Here is a 23,764-nt window from a genome sequence, read left to right on the forward strand (position 1 = left end):
CCCCCTATTTTTTCTTCCTTTCTGTCCTTCTGCCATTTCCTTTGTTCTTTTTCCCTTTGTATGAATTCATTCTTGTTCGTTTTTAATCTTTTGTTGAAAATTCTTAATGAAAATGATTTAAAAAAAGACAGCACTACGGCAGCACATAAAACCCGAAGAACATACAGTAAAACTAGAATGAAAAACATGAAACGGAAGGGAAAACACATCTCACAAACTCCCTTAAATTCAGAGACACACAACATTCAGAGGTTTTTTTCCATTCAGGCACCTTCCATCTCCCTCCCTCCCTCCCTCCCACTTCAATCTCTTAGACATTGGCAGCATCTTAAGTTATGAATCAATCTCCATCCAGTTCTTGTCACATCACGGGGATGTATTCATTAGTCAATTTCATCAAACTTTCTCCCAGCTTGCAAAAGCCTGGCCGGCATATTTCTCCGAAACTGCAATTCTTTTTTTTCCCACCCAACAAAACTTATAATACAATACAATATTGTAAGGGTTTGTATCTCCCATCCTCAGATCAACCCATTTTCCCCCTTCCTCTCATTTTCTCTAGGCTGGTCTGATGTTCAACTTGTAAGACCTCACCATCACTTTCCAAAAGATGGAAAGATGACTCCCCTCTGATGGACTTTGATAGATGAAGCCATTGAAAAGAATCCAAGGCTCAAGAAAGTAATAAAAGATAAAGGAGAATCCGATTACGACTTGGAATGGGATTTATATGGTATAAATGGCTAGATGAAAGATGTAAAGAATAAGAAAGCATTAAGGGAAGAAAGATGAAGACATCAGAAAATAATTACAAAACCACATAAATAAACAAGACTGGGGGAAAATGTAAGATAGATTGTATATAAAATAGTACACTAACAGATTAATACGTAGAAGAGGAATATACGAACACATATATAGGTTTAATTTAATTTTGGATGCTATTTGGAATGCTGACATTAAGAAGTATTGTATAGAAATTAGTACCTTGGTAGAGTAATATGTATAAAAGAAATATAAGTACCTATGTACGGATATAAGATGTATTGTAGATAAATGAGTATATTAGTAGATGAAAATGTAGAAAAGAAGAATATGTACACCTGTATGGATAAAAATGTTATAATGGAGGCGCAACGATGTCAAAATGTTGCAAATATGATAATCGTGTTAAAAATTGGGGGGGGGGAAACTGTTGAATTAAAAATATTCTGATCAAGTCACTGAGAGAAGAAAGGAGGGAAGGAAGGAGGGAATGTAGGAGAGAAGGAAGGGGGGAAGGAAGGAGGAAAGGAAGGGGGAAAGGAAGGAGAGAAGGAGAAAAGGAAGGAGGGAAGGAAGGAAGGAGGGAAGGAAGGAGGGAAGGAGAGAAGGAGGGAAGGGGAAGGAGGGAGGGAAGGAAGGGGAGTAGGAGAGAAGAAACGAGGGAAGGAAAGAGGGAGGGAGGGAAGAAGAAGTAGGACCGTTGTAAGATAAGATGGATCTATGGGATGATAAAAAAGCAATCTTCAAGTATATTGTCAACAGTAGAGAAAAATTGTTATAAATACATATTATTAATAACAGTTATGAGATCATATAATTGTGAATGTATATATGAAATTGATAAAATAAAACGAAGGCCTGGAAAAAATATATGTATTTTTTTTAAAAGGAAAAAAAAGAGAGAAAAAATCCAAATGGCTGATCGATTAGCTGGAAGGCCTCCCTCTTCTCGTGGGATGACACTCTATATATTAAACCCTATGATTTGTTTATAACAGGTGACAATGCTTGGTTGACCTTGGCTCAGGTGTGGAAACAGCAACGAGGAAGTTAGAAAAAAACAACCTTCCAAACAAGGCACTCTTATTGCGGTTACATCGTGGTGACGGTGAAGTTTAGGAGTTCGGCTTGAATGGAAACAGAGTTGACTTGTAATCTCCAGCCCATTAGTTGTGAGCTGGTGAGTCATGGAGCTGAGACAGAAGAAGTAAGAACAAAATCTACTTTTTTTTTTTTTAATGCCGGCTATACATTCTGCATTTTTCTCATTTTTCCAAACCCATTTTATTTACTCCTCAATTAAAAAGCAGAACTGGACATAATTTGGAGAAGGAGGAGGAAGAGCAGGAGGAGGAGGAGGAGGAGGAGGGAAACAGGGTTCTGATTGTATTTGTGTCCCAAAATTTTATAACATTTCAGAGGGCGTAAATTTGTGCCAAGCCGTGGGTTGGGGCGTTAAAGGGGCAGGCGTTGGATGCCTTGAACGATTATAATGGCTTGAAAACGGTTGCTTTGCCTGGTCAATTTTAACCCTTTCTGGGAGGGCTTGAAAAAATATCGCGTGCAGGGAACAGAGAGGATGGCCTTGAAGGAGAGAGGGCAGATCCATCACCAGAGCAATGTTCAAAGAACCGGGGCATAAACCCTTAAAAAAAAACTTAAGAAAACACAGCAGAAAGGACCTAAATTAATTTACAGGAAGATAAAGTGAAGGAGGAGGGAAGTGCATTCATACTTTTAAGTTATTTGAGGGGCCGCCACAGAGAGGAGGGGGTCAAGCTATTTTCCAAAGCACCGGAAGGCTTTGGATAGAAACTGACCAAGGAGAGATTCCACTTAGAAATAAGGAGGAATTTTCTAACAATGAGGACAGTCAACCCATGAAACAGAAGTTGCCTTCGGACGTTGTGGGAGCTTCATCGCTGGAAGCTTTCAAGCAGAGACTGGACAGCCATCCGTCAGCAAAGGTGTAGGGTCTCCTGCTTGGGCATGGGGTTGGACTAGATGACCTACGAGGTTCCTTCCAACTCTGTCGTTCTGATTGTGCTACTACAGCTTTACAATAAAAAGTAGTTTGGAACAAAGGACATTGGTTTCCAGAGCTGGTCTACCCTAAAGGGCTGGGATCTGCTCTTTCTCTTTCTCCCAATCAGCTCTTTCTCCAACTACATTGCCCCTAAGTTTTGCCTTCCCCCTTCTCCCAGTGGGCCAACTGGGAGTTCTGGGAGTTGTAGTCTTCCCAGCCAAGTGGGGGGAAATCTATTCCGTCTCCATATGTGAGTAGAAACTTCCCTGCTTTTTCCTTGGCTTTTAGGCTGATTAGTAAAAGTGAAGTCAAGTAAAGGGCCCAGGGGGAATTTTCAGTGTTGGCAATTACATTCCATGTCGTGGGTATTTTTTTTCCTTCTTATCGACCCAAGGGATGGCACGAGGCACAACAACTTCTGTATTGCTAGTCCTCTTTGGGCCTCTGTGCTGGTGGAGAGCTGCTGTTGGCAAAGGGTGGGGTGGGGCGGGGGGCAGAGGCAACACCCAATCTTCACAACTAACTATACTAACAAGGGCCCAAAGGTTATCTGAAAAAGTCCAGAGATTTCTGGATTTCCAAACAGAGGCTGAGTTGCTCCTCCTTTCTCCCAGAGTCAAGAAATAAAGCTCTCTCTCTCTCTCTCTCTCTCTCTCTCTCTCTCTCCCTCTCTCTCCCTCTCTCTCTCTCTCTTCCTCTCCCTCTCCCTCCCTCCCTCTATGTGTGTGTGTGCACACACCCACACAAAAATTTGGTCTACCGATAAAAAGTACCTGGCTAGAAACCGGGAAACTGAGAGTTCTAGTCCTGCCTTTCCCTGGGTGACTTCGGGTGACTCCCTCGTTCCTCAGTCCAACCCAACTGACAAGATTGTGGTTGTGGGGAAAACAGGATAAAGGAGGAGGATTAGGTATGTCCACTGCCTCGAGTTAATAAAGCAATAAAGGCTGGATTTTTTTTTAAAGCGTCTAAAAAGAGAAATGTTCCCAACATTGTAGGCTACTCTTTCCGCTGCAGATGGTTACGTTCTTGTTTTACTGTCTACCTTGTAAGCTGTTAAGAGGTATTGTGACAGAGCATAAGAAAAAAAAGAATGGAATGGAATAGAAGGGAAGGGAATGTAGAATAGAAGGGAAAGGAAGGGAAGAGAATGTAGAATAGACAAGACAAGACAAGAATAGGATTCAGAATAGAATGGAATGGAATGGAAGAGACGAGAAGAGAATGTAGAATGGAAGAGAATGTAGAAGAATCGAATGGAATGGAATGGAATGTAGAAGAGAATAGAATATAGAAGAATAGAATAGAATAGGATAGAATAGAATAGGATAGATAGGATAGAATGTAGAAGAATTGAATGGAAGAGAAGAGAATGGAGAAGAGAATACAGAAGAATAGAATGGAATGGAATGGAATAGAATGTAGAATAGAATAGAATATAGAAGAATAGAACAGAACAGAATAGAATAGAATGTAGAAGAATTGAATGGAAGAGAAGAGAATGGAGAATATAGAAGAATAGAACAGAATAGAAGGGAAGGGAAGGTAGAATAGATGAGACAAGACAAGAGAAGCCTAGATTAGACTAGATTAGACTAGAATAATAGAATAGAATGTAGAAGAATGGAAGAGACGAGAAGAAAATGTAGAATGGAAGAGAATGTAGAAGAATAGAATAGAAGAGAATAGAATAGAATGGAATGGAATGTAGAAGAGAAGAGAATATAGAAGAATAGAATAGAATAGAATAGAATGTAGAAGAATGGAATGGGAGAGAAGAGAATGAAGAAGAGAATATAGAAGAATAAAATAGAATAGAAGGGAAGGGAAGGTAGAATAGACGAGACAAGACAAGAGAAGCCTAGATTAGACTAGAAGAATAGAATAGAATAGAATATAGAAGAAGAGAAGAGAGCAGGAGAGAAGTAGAGAACAGAAGAGAGGAGAAGAGAAAGAATCAGGGAGAAGTTTCTGTTAAAATCGCCTTCCTTGTGGATCACTTAATTACAGATAAGGCAGGTTTTCCTTTTTTTGTTTTTAAATGCAGGGAAGCCCAGACCAGCAACATTCACCCACACCCTCAATCCACACTGCAGAGGTGCTTTAATTGATGCTTTACTGCCTCCAGGTCTCATGCACCCACCCAAATATGAGTTTGCAGCGGCCGGCCAACCAAACGTCACGAGCCTTCCCCCCTGTGTGTGTGTGTGTGTGTGCGTGTGTGCGTAGATTTCTTATGCAGTTGTGTGAAGAAAAAAAAACCCTGGGGGTTTGCCACGTGCGGAAGAAGGGAGAAATTTCTAGCCAACTGAAAAAGGTCAGCGACTGAATCTCTGGCCACCCACCCACGCATCCATCGGGAGGATCGCATGCTTGCCGCAGCTTCTTCCTCCAGCCTGTTTAGAGAACGGAGATTCTGGGGGAAACGACTGTTTTGGATTGCCTGTCCCCCCACCCCCACCCTGCACCCTCCCCAGGGCGAAGCCTGTAATTGTGATGCATGGGAGGCCAGGCGCAAGCAAAGCAGAGCATCGGAACGGAACACCGAATGGAGAAATTCTTCCAATTAGGCAACTCGGCAGGAGAAGACGGATGCTCCCTTTAGGAGTCTCCAAATCACCCCTGAGATCTTTTGTTTATTAGAAGGCTTTTTCTGCAAGACAGTCGGCTTGCAAGGTGGCGCAGTGGTTAAATGCAGCACTTCAGGCTACTGCTAGATCAGCAGTTCAGCGGTTCAAATCCCACCGGCTCAGGGTTGACTCAGCCTTCCATCCTTCCGAGGTGGGTAAAATGAGGACCCAGATTGTTGGGGGCAATATGCTGACTCTCTGTAAACCGCTTGGAGAGGGCAGTAAAAGCACTGTGAAGCGGTATATAAGTCTACTGCTATTGCTATTGCTATTACAAGGTTAGGGCAGGAAAAGCAAGTTCTTACAGCTTTTGTTCAGGTGGCCGAGGTCAACTCTTGGCCCTTTGGGAAGGTCACAAGCAAGACCCCAAAGATAACCACAGCGCCCATCTTCCTTCATGGTTTGCTTCAAAATCCGCTGCTGGAATCACTCATTCCAATGATGGGGACATCCCCTGTCTTAGGAAGAGCAATAGCCATAGCAATAGCATTTAGACTTATATGCCGCTTCATAGTGCTTGTACAGCCCCCTCTAAGCGGTTTACAGAGTCAGCCTCTTGCCCCCAACAACCTGGGTCCTCATTTGACCCACCTTGGAAGGATGGAAGGCTGAGTTAACCTTGACTCCCATCAGGATCAAACTCCTGACAGTGGGCAGAGTTAGCAATAGCTATAGCAGTTAGACTTATAAACTGCTTCACAGTGCTCTACAGCCCTATCTTAAGCGGTTTACAGAGTCAGCCTCTTGCCATCTGGGTCCTCACTTTACCCACCTCGGAAGGATGGAAGGCTGAGTTAACCTTGAGTCCCATCAGGATCGAACTCCTGACAGTGGGCAGAGTTAGCAATAGCAATAGCACTTAGACTTATATACTGCTTCACAGTGCTCTACAGCCCTCTCTAAGTGGTTTATAGAGTCAGCCTCTTGCCCCCAACAATCTGGGTCCTCATTTTATCCACCTTGGAAGTCAATCTTGAACCTGGTGGGATTTGAACTGCCGAACTGCAGCTAGCAGTCCGTGGAAGTAGCCTGCAGTAGTGCACTCTAACCACTGTGCCACCTCGCCTCTTAGGCCACTTCTGATGACAGATAATTGAGTTGAAGGGACCTTGTAGGTCATCTAGTCCAATCTCCCTACACCATTTCTTGACAGGCGGCAGCCCAGTCTCTTCTTGGAAGCCTCCAGGGATGAAGCTCCCACAACTTCTGAACGCAACTTCTGTTCCATTGGTTGATGGTTCTCACGGTCAGAAAATGTCTCCTTATTTCTAGGTTGAATCTCTCCTTGATCGGTTTCCACCCATTGTCCCTTGTCTGGCCTTCAAAGGTGTCTTGGAAAACAGCTTGACCCCCTTCTGAAGGACATCTGAACATCACAGCCCAAGGCAGGATCCGAAGCATTTCTCTGAACTTCCCTCGGTGGCCCTGATTGTATTCTCCCTTACGTGGACTCACACTTGTGTCTAAGCCAACTCAAAGTCTTATTCTTTTTTTACCCATAAAAGCTCATTTGAAGCCAGGTTGTTGGAGAGAACATCTGTCCAACGAGGCCGTTGGCTATTTCTGCTGAGATCTTGCGACAAAGAGAGAGAGAGAGACCGGCTAGATGGGGACGATGAGTTTTATTTTAATCTATTCATTCATGAGAGTTGACCCTGCCTTTTGTTCTGGGTGATTTAAGTTGAGCCGAGAAGACAGTCAGTCCGATTGGTCCCAAATCACCCAGGGGATTCAGGAGCTAAAGATAGCTTAGGTTTCCTTGGGGCTAGTCCAACGCGTTAACTCCGCGACACCAGCGTTCATATTTACGGGTTGCAATTTAAGGCTAGCTTCTTCTCCAGAAACGAAAAGATGCCATGAATAATTCATCCCAAACCTGCCCTGCCGTCTTCTTTATAACACCGCAAGCTAGATTGGGGTGGGTGATGCCGAAGAGCCAATGGTCAGCCAGGCTTGGCTGAGGGGGCGATGAACAGCGCACATTAACCAAATTTCCTTAAGCCGACATTTGCAACATCAAGATTCATTGGCTTCAGGCTTCAGCCTTTCATTGTGTTTTTTTTAGAAGTCACCCATAAAATTAATTAATGAATTGAATATCTCAAGAAAGGCAACCCTTTAAAGATGTTTCCTTCCTTCCTTCCTTCTCCCTCTCTTCTCTTTTCTTCTTTCTTTCTTTCTTTCTTTCTTTCTTTCTTTCTTTCTTTCTTTCTTTCTTTCTTTCTTCCTAGGTCCCTTCCTTCTTGACCTCCCTTCCTTCCTTCCATCTCTTCCTTCCTTCTCCCTCTCTCCATTCTCCCTCTCTTTTCTTTCTTTCTTTCTTTCTTTCTTTCTTTCTTTCTTTCTTTCTTTCTTTCTTTCTTCCTACGTCCCTTCCTTCTTGACCTCCCTTCCTTCCTTCCATCTCTTCCTTCCTTCTCCCTCTCCATTCTCTCTCTCTCCCTCTCTTTCTTTTTTCTTTCTTTCTTCTTTCTTCCTACGTCCCTTCCTTCCTGACCTCCCTTCCTTCCATCTCTTCCTTCCTTCTCCCTCTCTCCATTCTCTCTCTCTGTCTCTCTCTCTTTCTTTCTTCCTTCCTTCCTGCCATCTCTTCCTTCCTTCTCCCTCCCTCCATTCTCTCTCTCTCTTCCTTCCTTCCTTCCCTTCCCTTTCCTTCCTTCCTTCCCCCCTCCTTTCCTTCCTTCCATCTCTTCCTTCCTTCTCCTTCCCTCCCTTCTCTTTCTTTTTCTTCCTTCTTTCCTTCCTTCCTTTCCACCCTCCCTCTCTCTCTCCCTCCCTTCTTTCTCCCTCCCTCCCTTTCCCTTTCCCTCCATCATCAAGCAAAGATGATTGAATGTTCTTTATTAAACATATAAGAAGAAAAAACCCCAAGATCAAATGCCACACAAAATATCTTTTCGAATATCAGATCAGAAGCAGACCTCGAATCTACTTATTGCCAGTCGGGAAGGAGCCTGTCAGAGCCTGATCAGACAAATCTCTTTAATATCGCCTTCTTCTGACTGTTGTAGGCGCTTATTTTATTCATAACTCGCAGCCATAAAAAAGTGGAAATAATATTCATATTAGCTTATGACATTTTCCTGCTTAGTTACTCTTAAATTCCCACAGTTCACCCGAGGTGAGCAGGAAAGTCAACCCGACAGTAAGGGATTCAACGTTAATTCAATGGAGTCGTTTGCATCCTCCGGATAAATATACTTGAATAAACTAAGATTTAGAGGCACTCTCTAAACCAGTGTTTCTCAACCTTGGCCACTTGAAGATGTCCGGACTTCAACTCCCAGAATTCCCCAGCCAGCGAATGCTGGCTGGGGAATTCTGGGAGTTGAAGTCCGGACATCTTCAAGTGGCCAAGGTTGAGAAACACTGCTCTAAACTTTCCTAAAGAAATATGGAATTTAGAATGCAGAACATATAATCCTAGGGCTGCAAGGGACCTTGGAGGTCTTCTAGTCCAACCCTCTGCTCAAGGCTAGGCACCTTATAGCTTATACCATTCTGATCAAGTCATTGTCCAATTTCTACAGATAGACCTCGACTTACGACAGTGACTGTCCGTAGTTTCCACAGCACTGAAAAAAAGCGATCTATAACCTCTTTTCACACTTAGCACCCTTGCTCCCTCTCCAATGGTCACGTGATGAAAATTCAGACACTTGGCCCCCTGGCTCACATTTATGACGGTTGCAGTGTCCCAAAGGGGGGTTCACGCGATCCCCTCTTGTGATCGTCTGATCAGCGGGGAAGCCGGAGTCCCTCAACAATCGTGTTCCCGAGTTAACAACAGCAGTGATTCACTTAACAACGGTGGCAAGAAAAATCCTAAAACGGGGCAAAACGCACTGGACAAACATCTCACTTAGCAACCGAAATTTCGGGGTCGTAAGCTGAGGGCTACCTGTATTCTTTCGGGGTTCAACGCAAGGTAGACAATCCCATTGGAAAAAAAAAACGGACGGAAAACAGAGACTTACGGATGTGTATAAGTAGCCTTCACTGTTCATCGCCAAATACAGCTTCGTCTGAACCCCTTGGATAGCCACAACGCGTAAGCCCACCGGGATGAGGTTGAAAATAGCTAGGATGGAAACAGAAAGAAGAATAAAGTTAGGTGTTGTTGCCGGGGTAGGAGGTAATTATTTTATTACTTTTATTTCTTTTATATTGTGATTTTAATTTCCAGTAAGCTGCCTAGTCAGGACACAGTGGCTCAGGGGCTAAGACATTAAGCTTGTCGATCAGAAAGGTCGGCAGTTCAGCGGTTCGAATCCCTAGTGCCGGGTAACAGAGTGAGCTCCCCCGTTCCTTGTCCCAACTTCTGCCAACGTAGCAGTTCGAAAGCACGTAAAAAATGCAAGTAGAAAAATAGGGATCACGATTGCTGGGGAGGTAACAGCGCTCTGTGCTCCTTCGGCGTTGAGTCATGCGTGACCACAGAGACGTCTTCGGAAAGGGCTGGCTCTTTGGCTTTGAAACGGAGATGAGCACCGCCCCCTAGAGTTGGGAACGGCTAGCACATATGTGCAAGAGGAACCTTTACCATTAGGCCGCCTTGAGTCTCCATATGTGAGTAGGTGGCAATATACATTTCCCAGATAAATAAAGAACCAAAATTGCCTGTTTCATTTTCCCAAGCCGGTCGACAATTTCTCAACTCCATCAGCCCCGAGCTACCAGCAGGGAAGAGAGTCTGAAGTCACCCAAACAACGTTAGAATCCATGTAACAAGTGAGCATCTTCTTCCACTATCTGGAGATCCAATCTGTTCTCTAAATTAATTATCCCATTTGGTTCCACCACAAAACCGCGGACGACAAAATCGCGCTCGACGAAAGCGCGTACGTGACGTCATCACAGCGCGACGAAAACATCGCGCTGTGATCGATAAATGTAAAAATAAAGCGAAAACCTTACCCTAACCCCCCCAAACCTAACCCTAAACCTAACCCTAAACCTAACCCTTAACTTAACCCTAAATCTAACCCTAAACCTAACCCTTAACCTAATGCTAAACCTAATGCTAACCCTTAACCTAACGCTAAACGTAACCCTAACCCTTAACCTAACCCTAACCCTAACCCTTAACCTAACCCTTACCTTTATGTGAATCGGCTTGCTTTAATTTTATTTTTATTTCAATTTTTAATTTTTTTCGTCGCGCTGTGATGACGTCAAATGCGCGCTTTCGTCGAGCGCACTTTTGTGGACCACGGTTTTGACGGGTCACGATCCCATTTAAGTACAGAGAGCAGGTTAAGGTAGAATAGCGACGGGACGATCCTTCCCATTTTGCCTATATCAAAAAATGGGGACACCAAAGCCAACACTAAGGGATGTGGTGGCTCAGTGGCTAAGACATTGAGCTTGTCGATCAGAACGGTCGGCAATTCAGCAGTTCGAATCCCTAGCGCCGCGTAACGAAGTGAGCTCCCGTTACTTGTTCCAGCTTCTGCCAACCTAGCATATGTGCGAGGGGAATCTTTGCCTTTACCTAAGCCAGCACAGAATGGTTCTTTAACCAAAGCAGATATTCCACTGGATGTGTCTAAAAGGAATGTCCTTTCTGCAGAAATCAGTTGATTTGGCTGGTTCATTCCCAGGCATCATGCAGCCGTCCAAGCCAAACAGTTCTACTCTGCATAATTCCTTGCAACACTCCAAAGATTTCGGCAATATTTCATACTCAGGGCAGGGGAAGCGTTGCTGGCTGGTAAAAGCTGACGTAACATCAAGACATATTATTTAGCCGTTGCCAAAAATTGCGCAAATTGCTGTCAAACTTTCCAGAGAAGCTGTAGATAAAAGACCAAGAATTTCCAGCAGAAATTCCTCCAGTGCCAAAACAGAGCAGGCAAAATTAGGAATGGCTGAAGTCGTATTTGATGGGGGTGTAACTTCCATCCAACGGGGCTGTCTCTGCGTGGGTTGGATAGCCTCTGATATAGGAGATGGCAAAGTTGCCATGACTGGGCCCATGCTACAAGGGCCAGGTCAAATGAATGGGCTAGAATTTTCTGCCTTTCTCCAAGATTTTTTGAAGGTATTTTAAATACCTTGGGGGACGGGAAGACTTTTAAAATTGCGTTCAACCCTATTTTAAGTCTTCGGTTCCATTTCCTGCCTATTTCCTGCTTCAGATTTTTAGGAAATCATTCCACAAACTTTAGAGGGGTCTCTTGATCTATAAATGGACCGATGGATGGATGGATGGATGGATGGATGGAAGGAAGGAAGGAAGGAAGGAAGGAAGGAAGGAAGGATGGGTGCAGATCTAAAATTCCAGATTCCATTTGCTGCCTATTTCCTGCTTCAGATTGTTAGGAAATCATTCCACAAACTTTAGAGGCGTCTCTTGATCTATAAATGGACCGATGGATTGATGGATGGATGGATGGATGGATGGATGGATGGAAGGATGGAAGGAAGGAAGGAAGGAAGGAAGGATGGGTGCAGATCTAAAATTCCAGATTCCATTTGCTGCCTATTTCTTGCTTCAGATTGTTAGGAAATAATTCCACAAACTTTAGAGGGGTGTCTTGATCTATAAATGGACCGATGGATGGATGGATGGATGGATGGATGGATGGATGGAAGGAAGGAAGGAAGGATGGGTGCAGATCTAAAATTCCAGATTCCATTTGCTGCCTATTTCCTGCTTCAGATTGTTAGGAAATCATTCCACAAACTTTAGAGGGTTCTCTTGATCTATAAATGGACCGATGGATGGATGGATGGATGGAAGGATGGAAGGAAGGAAGGAAGGAAGGAAGGAAGGATGGGTGCAGATCTAAAATTCCAGATTCCATTTGCTGCCTATTTCTTGCTTCAGATTGTTAGGAAATCATTCCACAAATTTCTTGTTCTACAAATAGATGGATGGATGGACGGACGCATCAATGGATAGAGGGATGAATGGGTGCATGGATGGATTGTGGGCAGATCTGAGATTGCAAGTTGCCCTATGACAGCAGTAGCTCGTCAACCTTTCGGATGGAGATGTTTCCTCATCCTTTCCAACAGGAGTAGGAAGCGAGATGGGACCTTCAGCATTGAATCATGCATTCTCTTTCACCGAATCCTCTGAAAATCCTTAAAGCTAGCAGAGAAGGTGTTTGCCTAAAGTTCCCAGAAATATGGCTACTGTTGACTTCCACGGGAACATACAACCAGCCCCTCCTAATCAAAACTGAAGATGTTCTCCTAATCTCAGTTGTGGATACATACATGACTTCTGTTGGGCCTCTTTGAAATGCCACTGTCGTCTTTACTGGAGAACAGAAGAGCAAAAAAAGAAATTGAAACCTCTCTCTCTCTCTCTCTCTCTCTCTCTCTCTCTCTCTCTCTCTCTCTCTCTGTGTGTGTGTGTGTGTGTGTGTGTGTAGAAGAGATGGCCATCTTATCTCTGTCCTAAATTTCAGGAGCCTGGAAGCAGGCTGTTCTATTTCACGCCATGCATTACTTGGGCGAGAACGATAAGCTTCTCTTTTCGAAACCGTAAATGGTTTGCATCGGAGGGGGAAGAATTGAAATCGGTTCTTAATCTGTGCACCGCCACACTCAAAAGGTTATTCCACCCCCACCCCCCCAAATTCATACACGTCCTATTTACTGAAATGTACGAATGCTCCGTTGCACACCGTAACACAGCGGAAGGGGAAGGGAGACAAATGGAACGGAACCTCAGGATTTATGGAAACAAAATGGCCAACAGGATTAATTGCCTCCACCATCATCACCACCACCACCACATAATTGGTAGCATTTAATTCTCCTTATTCTGCCATGACCATAGCAGTATCCTTTTTAAGTCATGTAAAACTGCAATGGGTGAAAGAGACACCTATAACAATAGAAAAAGAAAGGAAGGGAAGAAGGAAGGAAAGGAGGGGAGGAAGGAAGTAGAGAATTGAAGGACGAAGGAAAGGAAAGGAGTGGAGGGTAGAAGAGAGAGGAAGAGAAGGAGAGAAAGTAGGAGTGGAAGAAGAAATGTGGAGGAGAGGTAAGGGAAGAAGAAAGAGGTAAGGGAAGGTGGGTAGAAAGGAGAGAAAAAGAAGAAGAGGAGGGAGGAAGAGAAAGAAAGAGAAGGAGAGAAGATAGGAAGGAGAAGAAAAAGGGTAGGAGTAGGGAAGAGGTAAGGGAAGGAAGAAGGGGACGGAGACGAGGAAGGAAGGAAGTAGAGAAGGAAGGGAGGGAGAAAAGAAAAGAAAGAGAAAACAAGGTGGTGTCTTAGCAGGTGCGAAGGATGGTAAACAAAGCATTTTAAACTATACCTTATAACCTTCCAAATGGAATAATAATAATATAAGAATGGCAAAGAAAAAGAATAATTATGTGAATGTATATCTATAATCTGTATGTAAGAGAATAAATGACAGTAAAAATATAAAGCATAATATAGGTAAATAATATTTAGTCATAAGTAGCTAAGTATAAAGAAAGAAAGAATTGTACATGGATAACGAATAAGGAGATTATGAACGCAAGATAGAAATGTATAGAAGGGAAAACACTAACTGCAAAGAAACCGATTCGGAACTGCCGTATGATATACGATGGAACTTATTGTTCCTATGTTGCTTTTAAGTTATGTGTTTGTTTTTGTTGATGTGCTTATGTGTTTAAAATAATAAAATAATAAAAAATAAAAAAAACCTGCAATGGGAAAGGAAGCTTTCCTGAATGGGCCGTTAAAAGCCCCACCCCAAAATAAACCGAGGGTGAATGCATCCATAGATGTCCATGGAGATAACATTTGGGCCACTTTTGCAGGACTCAGAGTTACCTCTGCAGGTTTATCTCGTGTCTAAGTGTTTCTCTCCGGCAGGTGGAACAGCAAACACCAACGCAGCGATGACGTTCCTTCCAAATGAGCCCAGCCTTCAAAAAAACACCCGTGCATATGGACTGCCGGCAGATTGTGCAAACAAACCGCACCGGCTCTGGCGTGCCTAACAATATACTCACTGTATGTGCTTTCTTCCTCTTTCGTTCCGTCAATGGTTCCATCTGCTTGCATCTGCAAATGATATCCTTGCCGGCTGTAAAGTTTTGTGATGATGCCTTTCAGCTGTGGCTCTGGAAGAACAAAAGCAAACAAGGAGAGGAAAGGTGAGAAGCCGGAATCTGTTGTCGTATTCATGTTGGGTGCAAGCAGGCCAAAAGCTTTGCCTCGGGCTCCCCTCCCCCCCAGAAGAAAGAAATGGGATTAGAAACTTTCCTACGATTTGAGATAGATGGTAGGTAGGTAGGTAGGTAGGTAGGTAGGTAGGTAGGTAGGTAGATAGAATAGATAGATAGGTAGGTAAGGAGGTAAGGAAGGAAAGAAGGAAGGTAGGCAGGTAGATAATGGATAAGATAGATAGATAGATAGATAGATAGATAGATAGATAGATAGATAGATAGATAGATAGATAATAAGGACAGATGGATGAAAGGAAGGAAGGGCAGGCAAATAGATAAATGGACTAGATAGATAGATAGATAGATAGATAGATAGATAGATAGATAGATAGATAGATAGATAGATAAGGAAGGAAAGAAGGAAGAAAGGACTGAAGGATAGGCACGTAGATAATGGACAAAATAGATAGATAGATAGATAGATAGATAGATAGATAGATAGATAGATAGATAGATAGATAGACAGACAGACAGACAGACAGATAGAGAAGGAAGGAAGGAAGGAAGGAAGGAAGGAAAGAAGGAAGGAAGGACTGAAGGACAGGCAGGTAGATAATGCACAAAATAGATAAATAGATAGATAGATAGATAGATAGATAGATAGATAAGGAAGGAAGGAAGGAAGGAAGGAAGGAAGGAAGGAAGGAAGGAAGGAAGGAAGGAAGGACAGGCAGGTAGATAAATGGACAAGATAGATATTGTATACAGACAGATAGATAGACAGAGAGAGGGATCTCTCTCTCTCTCTCTCTCTCTCTCTCTCTCTCTCTCTCGTGTTTGTGTGTGTGTGTGTATGAGAGAGAGAGAGAGAGAGAGAGAGAGAGACAAAGAGACACAGAGAGAGAGAGACACACAGAGAGAAAATCAGCACCTTGGACAGCAACTGCTTTGCAGGCTATAAAGTTCTGTGGCTGACATTGAATCCTGAAAAACTTCATAGAGGATCAAAATTCCAACATATTATATGGCCGAAGGAACAAAACCTGGATTTCTATTAAAAGTAGAATGGCACCAGCTAGAAGGAAACATTTTTTTTTACGATCTGAGATTCTTTGAGAGAGAAACAGGCTTGCTAAAATAGTTGCTAGTTGATCACACATGGCTTCCCAGCCTATGAATAGGTGATGGCACAGATCAGTGTTTGTCTGAGGCATAGAGCATTGTATGAATCTAACCATTTGGGTTTGTTTATAGCAGGGCTCCCCAAACTTGTGGACTTCAGCACAGCTGGCTGGAGAATTCTGGGAGTTGAAGTCCACAAGTCTTAAAATTGCCAAGTTTGAAGACCTCTGGTTTATAGAGTAGCTGTGAACCCCACTAATTATTGCCTGGCCGATAAAATCTTAAGAGCCGCCATGACTTTAGTAAAGTTGGTCATGTCCAAAACTCAAGAGTCGCGACTTCAAAGAATCATTTTTTTTAGGATTGTCCACGAGTTATGATTGTTCCTATTGGTCAGGAAACCTGCTAATCTTTTCAATATTTTTTGGCTGTTGACCACATTCAACACAGAATCTCAACATTTGCACGCAAGCTTCCTCAAGCTGGGGAAATTCATCCATGCTCCAATAGTCCTTCAAAGAGGGAAACCACCTCATGGCGCAACCACAAAACCTCTTCACACAGCACCACGGGTGTTAATCTTGCTGGAACAACCAACTGACAGGTCCTCCTTGAACCAAATCTATAGAAATACCCCAAAGACCTCGGAGAGCCGAACGAAAAATGTGGACTCATCCTCATGTATAACATCAAAGGAAAACTCCTTCCAGAAAATACCGCCAAGGCATACATCACAGTTAGTTTGACATGACCGTTGAGGTGCTGTCTTAGATCAAAACCCACTTAGGAAAGCACAAGTCAACTCCAGTCAAAATAAATTGCGGGTTCTATTCTCAAACCACTGAAAACAACTTTTTCCCATATCGCCTAACCAAGATCTGAATAGACACAACCTGCTTTGCGAAATCTGCTCCCTGACCACGCGACCCCGTTAATCTGATTCCCACCCCAGAGTGCAACTCACTTTAGGTGTACACTTAAGGAAGAGAGCAGGATTAAGACGTCAATATTTATGATAAGAGTTTTAAAGTGAAGGTCCCACGCTCACAAAGAGCTTCTGGAAACCATCAAAGACCCCTGCCCCACAAGGACTCCAAAAAGTGGTTTCACATGACCAAAAGGACAAATAATAACATATATGCCAGGGATGTAACTACGTCACATCTCTTTAGTCGCAATCCACTTAAAATGACAATCTGGTTGTCTACGGTGATTCTCAGCCATCCATGCCATGGTTATCCCAAAGCTGCTTTCCCAAACGTCAACTGGACTTTCTTATGGTTTATTTTTCCTTTGAAAACCTTTTGCTTCTCACTCCAGAAGCTTCTTCGGTTCTAATTGACTGGTAGGGAATGGAAAGATTTATATATAAGATTTAAATAAGATTTATATTCTTTGGGTACCTGAGAGACCGCCTCCTGCCGATTACCTCCCTCAGACCGATTAGATCTCACAGGTTAGGTCTCCTCCGGATTCCATCTGCCAGCCAATGTCGGCTGGCGACCCCCCCGGGGAGAGCCTTCTCTATTGCAGCTCCAGCCCTCTGGAATGATCTCCCTGTCGAGATCCGGACCCTTACTATCTTCCCGGCCTTCTGCAAAGCCACCAAGTCCTGGCTGCTCCAGCTGGCCAGGGGGCCTGTGAAATATCCAGCCCCACGGAAATTGTGAATGTTGTGGTTTTGTTTTTTAAAGTGTTGTCTTTGTCTAGTTTTCCCCCTTTCCCTTGTCTATTGTGAGCCGCCCGGAGTCCTTCGGGAGTTGGCGGCATACAAATCAAATCAAATCAAATCAATCAAATCAGTCCTGTTTGCCGAACACAAACCCTTCCATTCCCCACCAGTCAGCTGGAAACGAAGAGGCTTCGGGGATGAGAAGCGAAACGTTTTCAAAGAAAGAAAGTCCAGTTGTAATTTGGGGGGGGGGGGTGGAGGGAAGAAAACCACACCCTTTGAGACAACCAATTTCATTGTATTTATTTTGTACAAGTACAATAAAGGCTAGACTATACTATAACCTAACCTGGAGTTAGGTCTACGGTTCCAAGGAGGACTGTTCCACAGGGAAATAAAAAAAAAAAGTTGTGTATCCCTCAGTCAGTGGCCAACAGGGTTTTGAAGACACTTGTGTTGCGTAGCTGTTCTCCTTGGAGGCCAGCTGTGTTGGAGCTCCAGGATGTCTTTTTCCCTGGATAGCAAATTCCGTTGCTGCGTAACAATTAAAACAGCCTGTGGTTTCCATCAAACCTAGAACTGGCTCTTCTGTGCGTGCAGGCTGACCGGTGTGTGTGTGTGTGTGTGTGTGTGTGTGTGTGTGTCAGACCTAAAGAAAGCCAGATTTCTCTTCCTTGTAGCCCTTCTTCCTCTTTTCCAATCCCTTCGCAAGCCCAGTTTGTTTATTTATTTGCAAAGCCTGCATGCAAAAGGCTTTTATTTGCAGATTGCTTAGGGACAGCTGGTGAGAGCTGGCCATCTCTGCTTGTATCCGTGGAGGATGGCATACCAATAAATCAAATGAACCCCACCCTGGGGTTTTGTTTATTTGTGACAAATCTGGAATATGCAAATCCTTGAATATGCAAAGCCACCTCGGTTTCCTCGCCCCCCCCCCCCCACCAGGTGTTTCTTTCCTCTGAGGGAGATTTCAAAAATGTTTGGATTGGGTTTCTTCTTCTTTAGAATAAAAGAAAAAGGCTGATTAATGGATGCCCCCCTTTAGCTTTTATATTTTAATCATGCCATAGGATTGGGTGAAGGAGACCACCCCGGTTTGACTTTTGTTAAAGCCCAGAACATGGGCATTCTTGCTGATCTTCTGCAAAATGTGATGATTCCCTGGGTTAAATCATGTTCTTCCAACCTCAAAATATTATTTAAAAAAATCAAGGAGTTTTTGCTATTTTCTTTTTCTTTTTAGAAGCTTCCTCTTCCCCCCCAAAATGAAATGACTTGGTGGGCAGCAGAAGAGGGAAGAAAATAGTTTGGGAACAGAAAGAGGACTATATCTTTCTTTTTTTAAAAAACCACTAATACCGTCTAAAAAGCGAAGGGGGTGAAGTTCTTCACATTCTACTTGCCCGCTGGTTTTTTTAAACCCTGCGCATGTTTGAAATGCAATGCAATGCAATGCAAAAAATAAAAAACCAACAACTCTAGCTTGGCTGAATTCTGAACAGCAAAGAAGAGGAAAGCTGACTGTAATTTTTCACACAGGACATTTGACAATGTGGCTATATAAGTCTGGCATTTTGTGAAAATTGACTTATGCCAAGTTAACGCCAGTGCCAATCTGGGCATCCAGTACAAGGCGCCATTCTATTATGTGGGTTGCAAAACCATCACACAAACAATACCACAGTGAAGCATAACATTATTCCCCCTCCTGTTAAGGCAGCTTGAAAGCTCGCAGGTGAGATGTAACACTTAGAGTGAGCTTCTGGTTATATGTTCCTGGTGTCCTGCACTCAATGTACCACTTTCCCGGCACATGAGTTCCATGGATCATCTCATCCACAGACTGGTCTAACCTTCCCCGTCTTTGAGTCTTCTCCAAAGCCATCAATCAGCTGTTCCCCCCTCCATTTCTTATGACTGGTCCCTTGACATAAACTGACCACTGGGCCTCTGATCATTTCTGCAAGAGATCTCACCAAGGGTGGCAGAGGGATCTCTTTTGAGATCCACCGTTGGATGACTATCACCTGCTCAGTTCCATCCAACACCGCCACTGTAACTTACAAAGATGGCTCGCCTTGATTTTGGGCAAGGAAGACCATTGAGAAAGGAGACACGGGTAAGATCCGTGTCTCATCTTCTGTAGTTCTGAACCTAAAGAAGAAGAATTAGAATAGCTTCACCATCAAACCAGCCCAGGTAAATTGGACTACAGCTCCCATAGCCAGCCAATGGTCCAGGAAGCTAGTCCAGACCAAACTCGGCTGAAGGTGTCCCTCACAATTTGGCTCACATTCCAACCAGAGAATAAGCCAAGCCATCAAGCATCCACCCTTCTCTCTCCGAGTCCAACAAATGTCTTATGTAGCCTAAGACGTGAAGGAGGAGACCTCTTAGGTTCAGATCCTAGAACCCCTCACTCCTGCCACATGTTAAGCATTCATGTTGATCCAACCGTCTCTTCAACTGAGAGGTGAACTGGAGATACCACGGAAGGTCCCACCTCCTCTCTTGCTCCTGGAGTTGAGAATTGACCCTAACCTTGCCTCATTCACCACTGAAAGGAAAGATCTCTTGGTGGAAGAGCCTTCCACACAAGGGACAGCTGCCCCAGCATTCTCCAAGAACTAGGTTCCTGAGACCCCCCACCCCAGGGGGAGTTGCTTTCCTTCAAGATATGCTGGTGGCTTTCTTGGCATGAACCCTCAGCCTTCAAGGCTCAAGGTACCCCCCCCCCCCAATTAAAATGCAGCCGGGCTTCTTTGGGTCAGGAGAACTCATCCCAAGGGTTGGGAGACTGCAGCATTCCCCATTGAGACACCTGGCCAAAGCTTGGGAGTGGAGGAGGACAAGACCCATGGTGTCCACCACTCCAGGGAAGCAACAGTCCCGCCCGCGACCCCCGCTGCACACTCAGCAAACCCCCACCCCTCGCCCCCAGGCTGGGTCCATCCCCTCACCTGGTTTCCTTCTCCGCCTCTTCTTGGAGCCAAAAAGCTTGACCCGGGAGAAGACGCTGAGCTTCTTCTTGTCGGCGCAGCTGGTCTTGGTCTTGCTGGGGCTGCTGACACATTTGCAGGCGTTGGACTTCTCGCGCTCCCTCGCTTGTCTCTTCTGGCGGATCAGGGAGCTGGCGATGGCTGCCGCCATAGCCGCCACCCTGGAGGGTCACTTGGCGGGGCTGCGGGCGCTGCCTGCGGGGGAGGCCCCCAGCATGCTGCTTTCGCTGCCCCTCGGGAACTAGGAAAAGGAAGCGGCGGGACGGCGGGCTAGGCCGTCTCCCCGCGCTCCCGGGGTGCCCGCCGAGGGAGGCCGGCGGCGGAGAAGGGAAAGGCGTGCGCCCTTGGGCGACGGAGGGACGGGGAGGGAGGGAAGGGTGGTCCCCCCCTTCTCAAAGGCGGTGGCCCGGCCGCTGCAACGCAAGAACTTCGATCCCGGGACGCCAAGTTCGTTTTTCCTTCAGCGAAACCGGAGCGGGACACCCAACAGGTCCCCGGACGGCTCCAAATGCGCACGGGCGCCCTGGCGCAGCACCGGCGCCCGGCGCCTGTCCCCGGCTGAATCGGCTCCTCCTTGCTCCCCTTCTCTGTCCGGCGAGCAGACAACCTGTTAAGAAGACCCCGCGGCACCGGAGAAGGGGCTCCGGGTGGGCTCCCGACACGCGCCTTGGAGTCCCTACTCCGGAGAACGGCTCCTAAGGAGGCTGGGGGTGTTCTCCGCCGCGGGGAGGACGGCTTGGTTGAGAGTCCTGCTCAGCGGGGGAGCCTTCGCCGCAGCATCTCCCGAAAGCTGTCGGACGGAGCGAGGCTTTGGCGTCTTTTGGGGGAAGGCGAGAGCGCGCTCTGCAACGGGAGAGGCGGAGGAGGAGGAGGAGGAGGAGGCGGCGACAAGCGAGCCAACGGGCGGTCGGTCGGGATTTTCCTTCGACAGCAGCAGTAGCAACAGCAGCGTCGGGCGACCGAGGCTGCGCTTTCCTCCAGGCGCTGCGCGGCGGCGAAGGGAGGAGAAGAGAGGAGGAGGAGGAGGAGGAGGAGGAGGAGGAGGAGGAGGAAGCGACGCGGCAAAAGCCCCGGGCGGCTCTGATCCCTCCTCCCCCTCTCTGGCATGAATGCAGAAGCTGGGCTCGGTGCGCAGGGAGGAGGAAGAGGAAGAGGAGAGGGAGCGCACGGTCCGAAGGGCTCTCCCCCTCCTCTGGGCAGAGGCGCCCTCTGGGGTCCTCCTTTTGCCCAAGAGATACCCCCGAATAAAAGAGTAAGGGGTGGGGGGCAAATAGAGAAAGTCCGTCGCAAAATTTACATCGGCGCCCAAACTATGATTTGATCGGGACGGCTTTGAAACCCCGGGTATGGCGAGGCTGGGCGATCCCTCGGCCGTGAGAAGCCACAGGCAGACGCCGGTAGGAGGTGGAGGGGAAGAGAGAGAGGGGTGGGTGGGGGTGGGAGAAAAGCCGGTGTAAGATCCGAGAGCTAGAGGAAGGACGGGAGTTACTGGCCTCCTAGTGTGCTTGGAAAAATCCGGAGCAGGAGGTGATCTGGAGAATACTAGTACGAAAAGCCACTGAAGATGGGGCAAGAGTTGCCCTGAGCAACACCTGGGCTTGGTATGCATGGAACCCCCAATCAGCTCCTCCTCCTCCTCCATGAAAAGGGGGACTTCTGCTTTCCCAGGGGTTCTGAGGCCCGAATAGCCATTGGTGACCCCTGTGATCTTTGATGAAACCAGATTATGATGACCAGGTATCCCCCTTCCTGCTTTGTTTCTGGAAACATCCTGCTGGGCATCCATCTCTTGGTTCTGGAGTTCCCCTCAACCAAAAACTCCACATGCAACAACTACATCTTTGATGGCCGACGGCGACATTCCCAGTTGGGCTTGCAAGAGATATTCCAAGGTTCTCCACCATGAGCAAGTCCCGATTCTCATCCCCATCGGCGTGAGGGTGTTTACGTGGCCACGTTAGCAATACGCATGGCGTCTCGCAAATGAAGCATTCTCTTTAGGAGACATCGGTGGTCTGTGCCATCCACCAATCCAATCTTGGATGGTTGACTTTCTAGAAGTGGGAGGGAATTCATCAATGGCCTAGATCAGGAACGTCCAACCTTCACAACTTTAAGAGTTGTGGACTTCAACTCCCCAAACTGCCGACTTTTCAGATTGACAAGCTCAGCGTCTTTGCCACTGCGTCCCTATTATGCCCATAGAAGAGAATAATTGCCGTTGAAAGTTGAACTATGGAGACCTCGGTGCTCTCTGAGCTTGATCGTTTTCTTGCAGACGTTTCATTAGTCAACTGGATGATGTTACCTAGGTGGGTAATAAAATGTCTGCAAGAAAACAACCAGCATCCCACAATCATTGCCATTGTTGTTGTCCCCGTCCTCCTCTTCCCCCTCCTCCTCTTCTGCCCTGTAAACCCCTCTGCCTCACTGATGATGCTACCTAGTTGGGTAATACAATGTCCAAACTTAGAGAGCACCAAAGACTTCACAATCATTCTTATTTATGGAAACGATGTTGTAATATAGTTGTAATATAGCTGCAGAGATGTTGTAATATATTTGCAGAGCCACGCTGAACCACACAGGAGAAAACAAACTCCTAAAACTCCATAACATCCTGATAGTTCATAACATAACATCCTGAGATGTGCCTTACCAATGACGCCCAGGATTTGACCATATATAGACAGAACTTTCCTGACGCAGTAGATTAGAAATTGTACTTTTACAGGCTGTTTTTAATCACATGCTGATTGCTCCTCCTGCCTTTGTCCTATCTCAATAAAAGGGGCTCTCAGACCCCCAATCTGGGTCGCTCCATCCCGAGAAAGGTTGTGTCCGTGTCTTTTCTCCACATTGGCCTCATGAGCGAACCACGGGAACGTTACACTATCCAACCACACTACTGATAAATCGCAATTGTTGGTACCGCTACATGCATTTAATTCATGGTTTACAAGCCCCCACAGTCTGTTTCAGGAGAACAGATTTTTTTATTTTACTTTATTTGTATGCCGCCCTTTTCCCTGAGGGGACTCAGGGCGGCTCACAGTTCAAGGTGGATCCATCTCCTTTTAGATCATTCCCCCAACCCCCACAACGAAGAGAATACCCACAAAAGTTTTGAGGCAGCAGAAAACGTTTACATGCCACTTAAAGCAGTCAATTCCACCTGGCAACAGAACACCAAACAAAACCTTACCCCCCCCCCCCCCGGCTAAGAATTAAGACCACAATTATTTGGAGCCAAATGCAAGAGGGGAACACAATGGAGGCCGTTAAGAAATGTACCAAATTCTGGGTCATGGCAAAAAAAGAAAAAGAAATACCACTGAAAAAGTTTCTTGTAGATTTGGAAGAGGATGAAAAGCAGGTGGATTTCCATCCAGCCTTTTCGGGCCGTGGCCTCGATGAGCCTTCCTTT

The 23,764-nt window shown here is 45.5% G+C and overlaps 1 protein-coding gene across 6 annotated transcripts in view; it reads right to left on the reverse strand.

Moving 5' to 3' along the window:
* The window catches only part of FGF13 (fibroblast growth factor 13), a 204,191-nt gene that overhangs the window by 13,749 nt on the left and 166,678 nt on the right, over window positions 1-23,764 (reverse strand). For 5 of the 6 annotated variants that reach the window (XM_087727731.1, XM_087727730.1, XM_087727735.1 and 2 more), the window contains 2 exons: window positions 14,389-14,499; window positions 9,399-9,502 (listed from right to left, as the gene is read on the reverse strand). In XM_087727731.1, coding sequence (XP_087583857.1) covers window positions 9,399-9,502; window positions 14,389-14,499 — 215 coding nt within the window. Of the gene's footprint in view, window positions 1-9,398; window positions 9,503-14,388; window positions 14,500-20,298; window positions 20,881-23,764 lie in introns of those variants that run through there. The other variant, XM_087727733.1, reaches the window with a different exon arrangement.

This window comes from Thamnophis sirtalis, unplaced genomic scaffold, assembly GCF_051295495.1.
Source record: "Thamnophis sirtalis isolate CommonGarterSnake01/CBP01778 unplaced genomic scaffold, rThaSir2_p1.2 scaffold_13, whole genome shotgun sequence".
In the NCBI taxonomy this organism is placed as follows: Eukaryota; Metazoa; Chordata; class Lepidosauria; order Squamata; family Natricidae; genus Thamnophis; species Thamnophis sirtalis.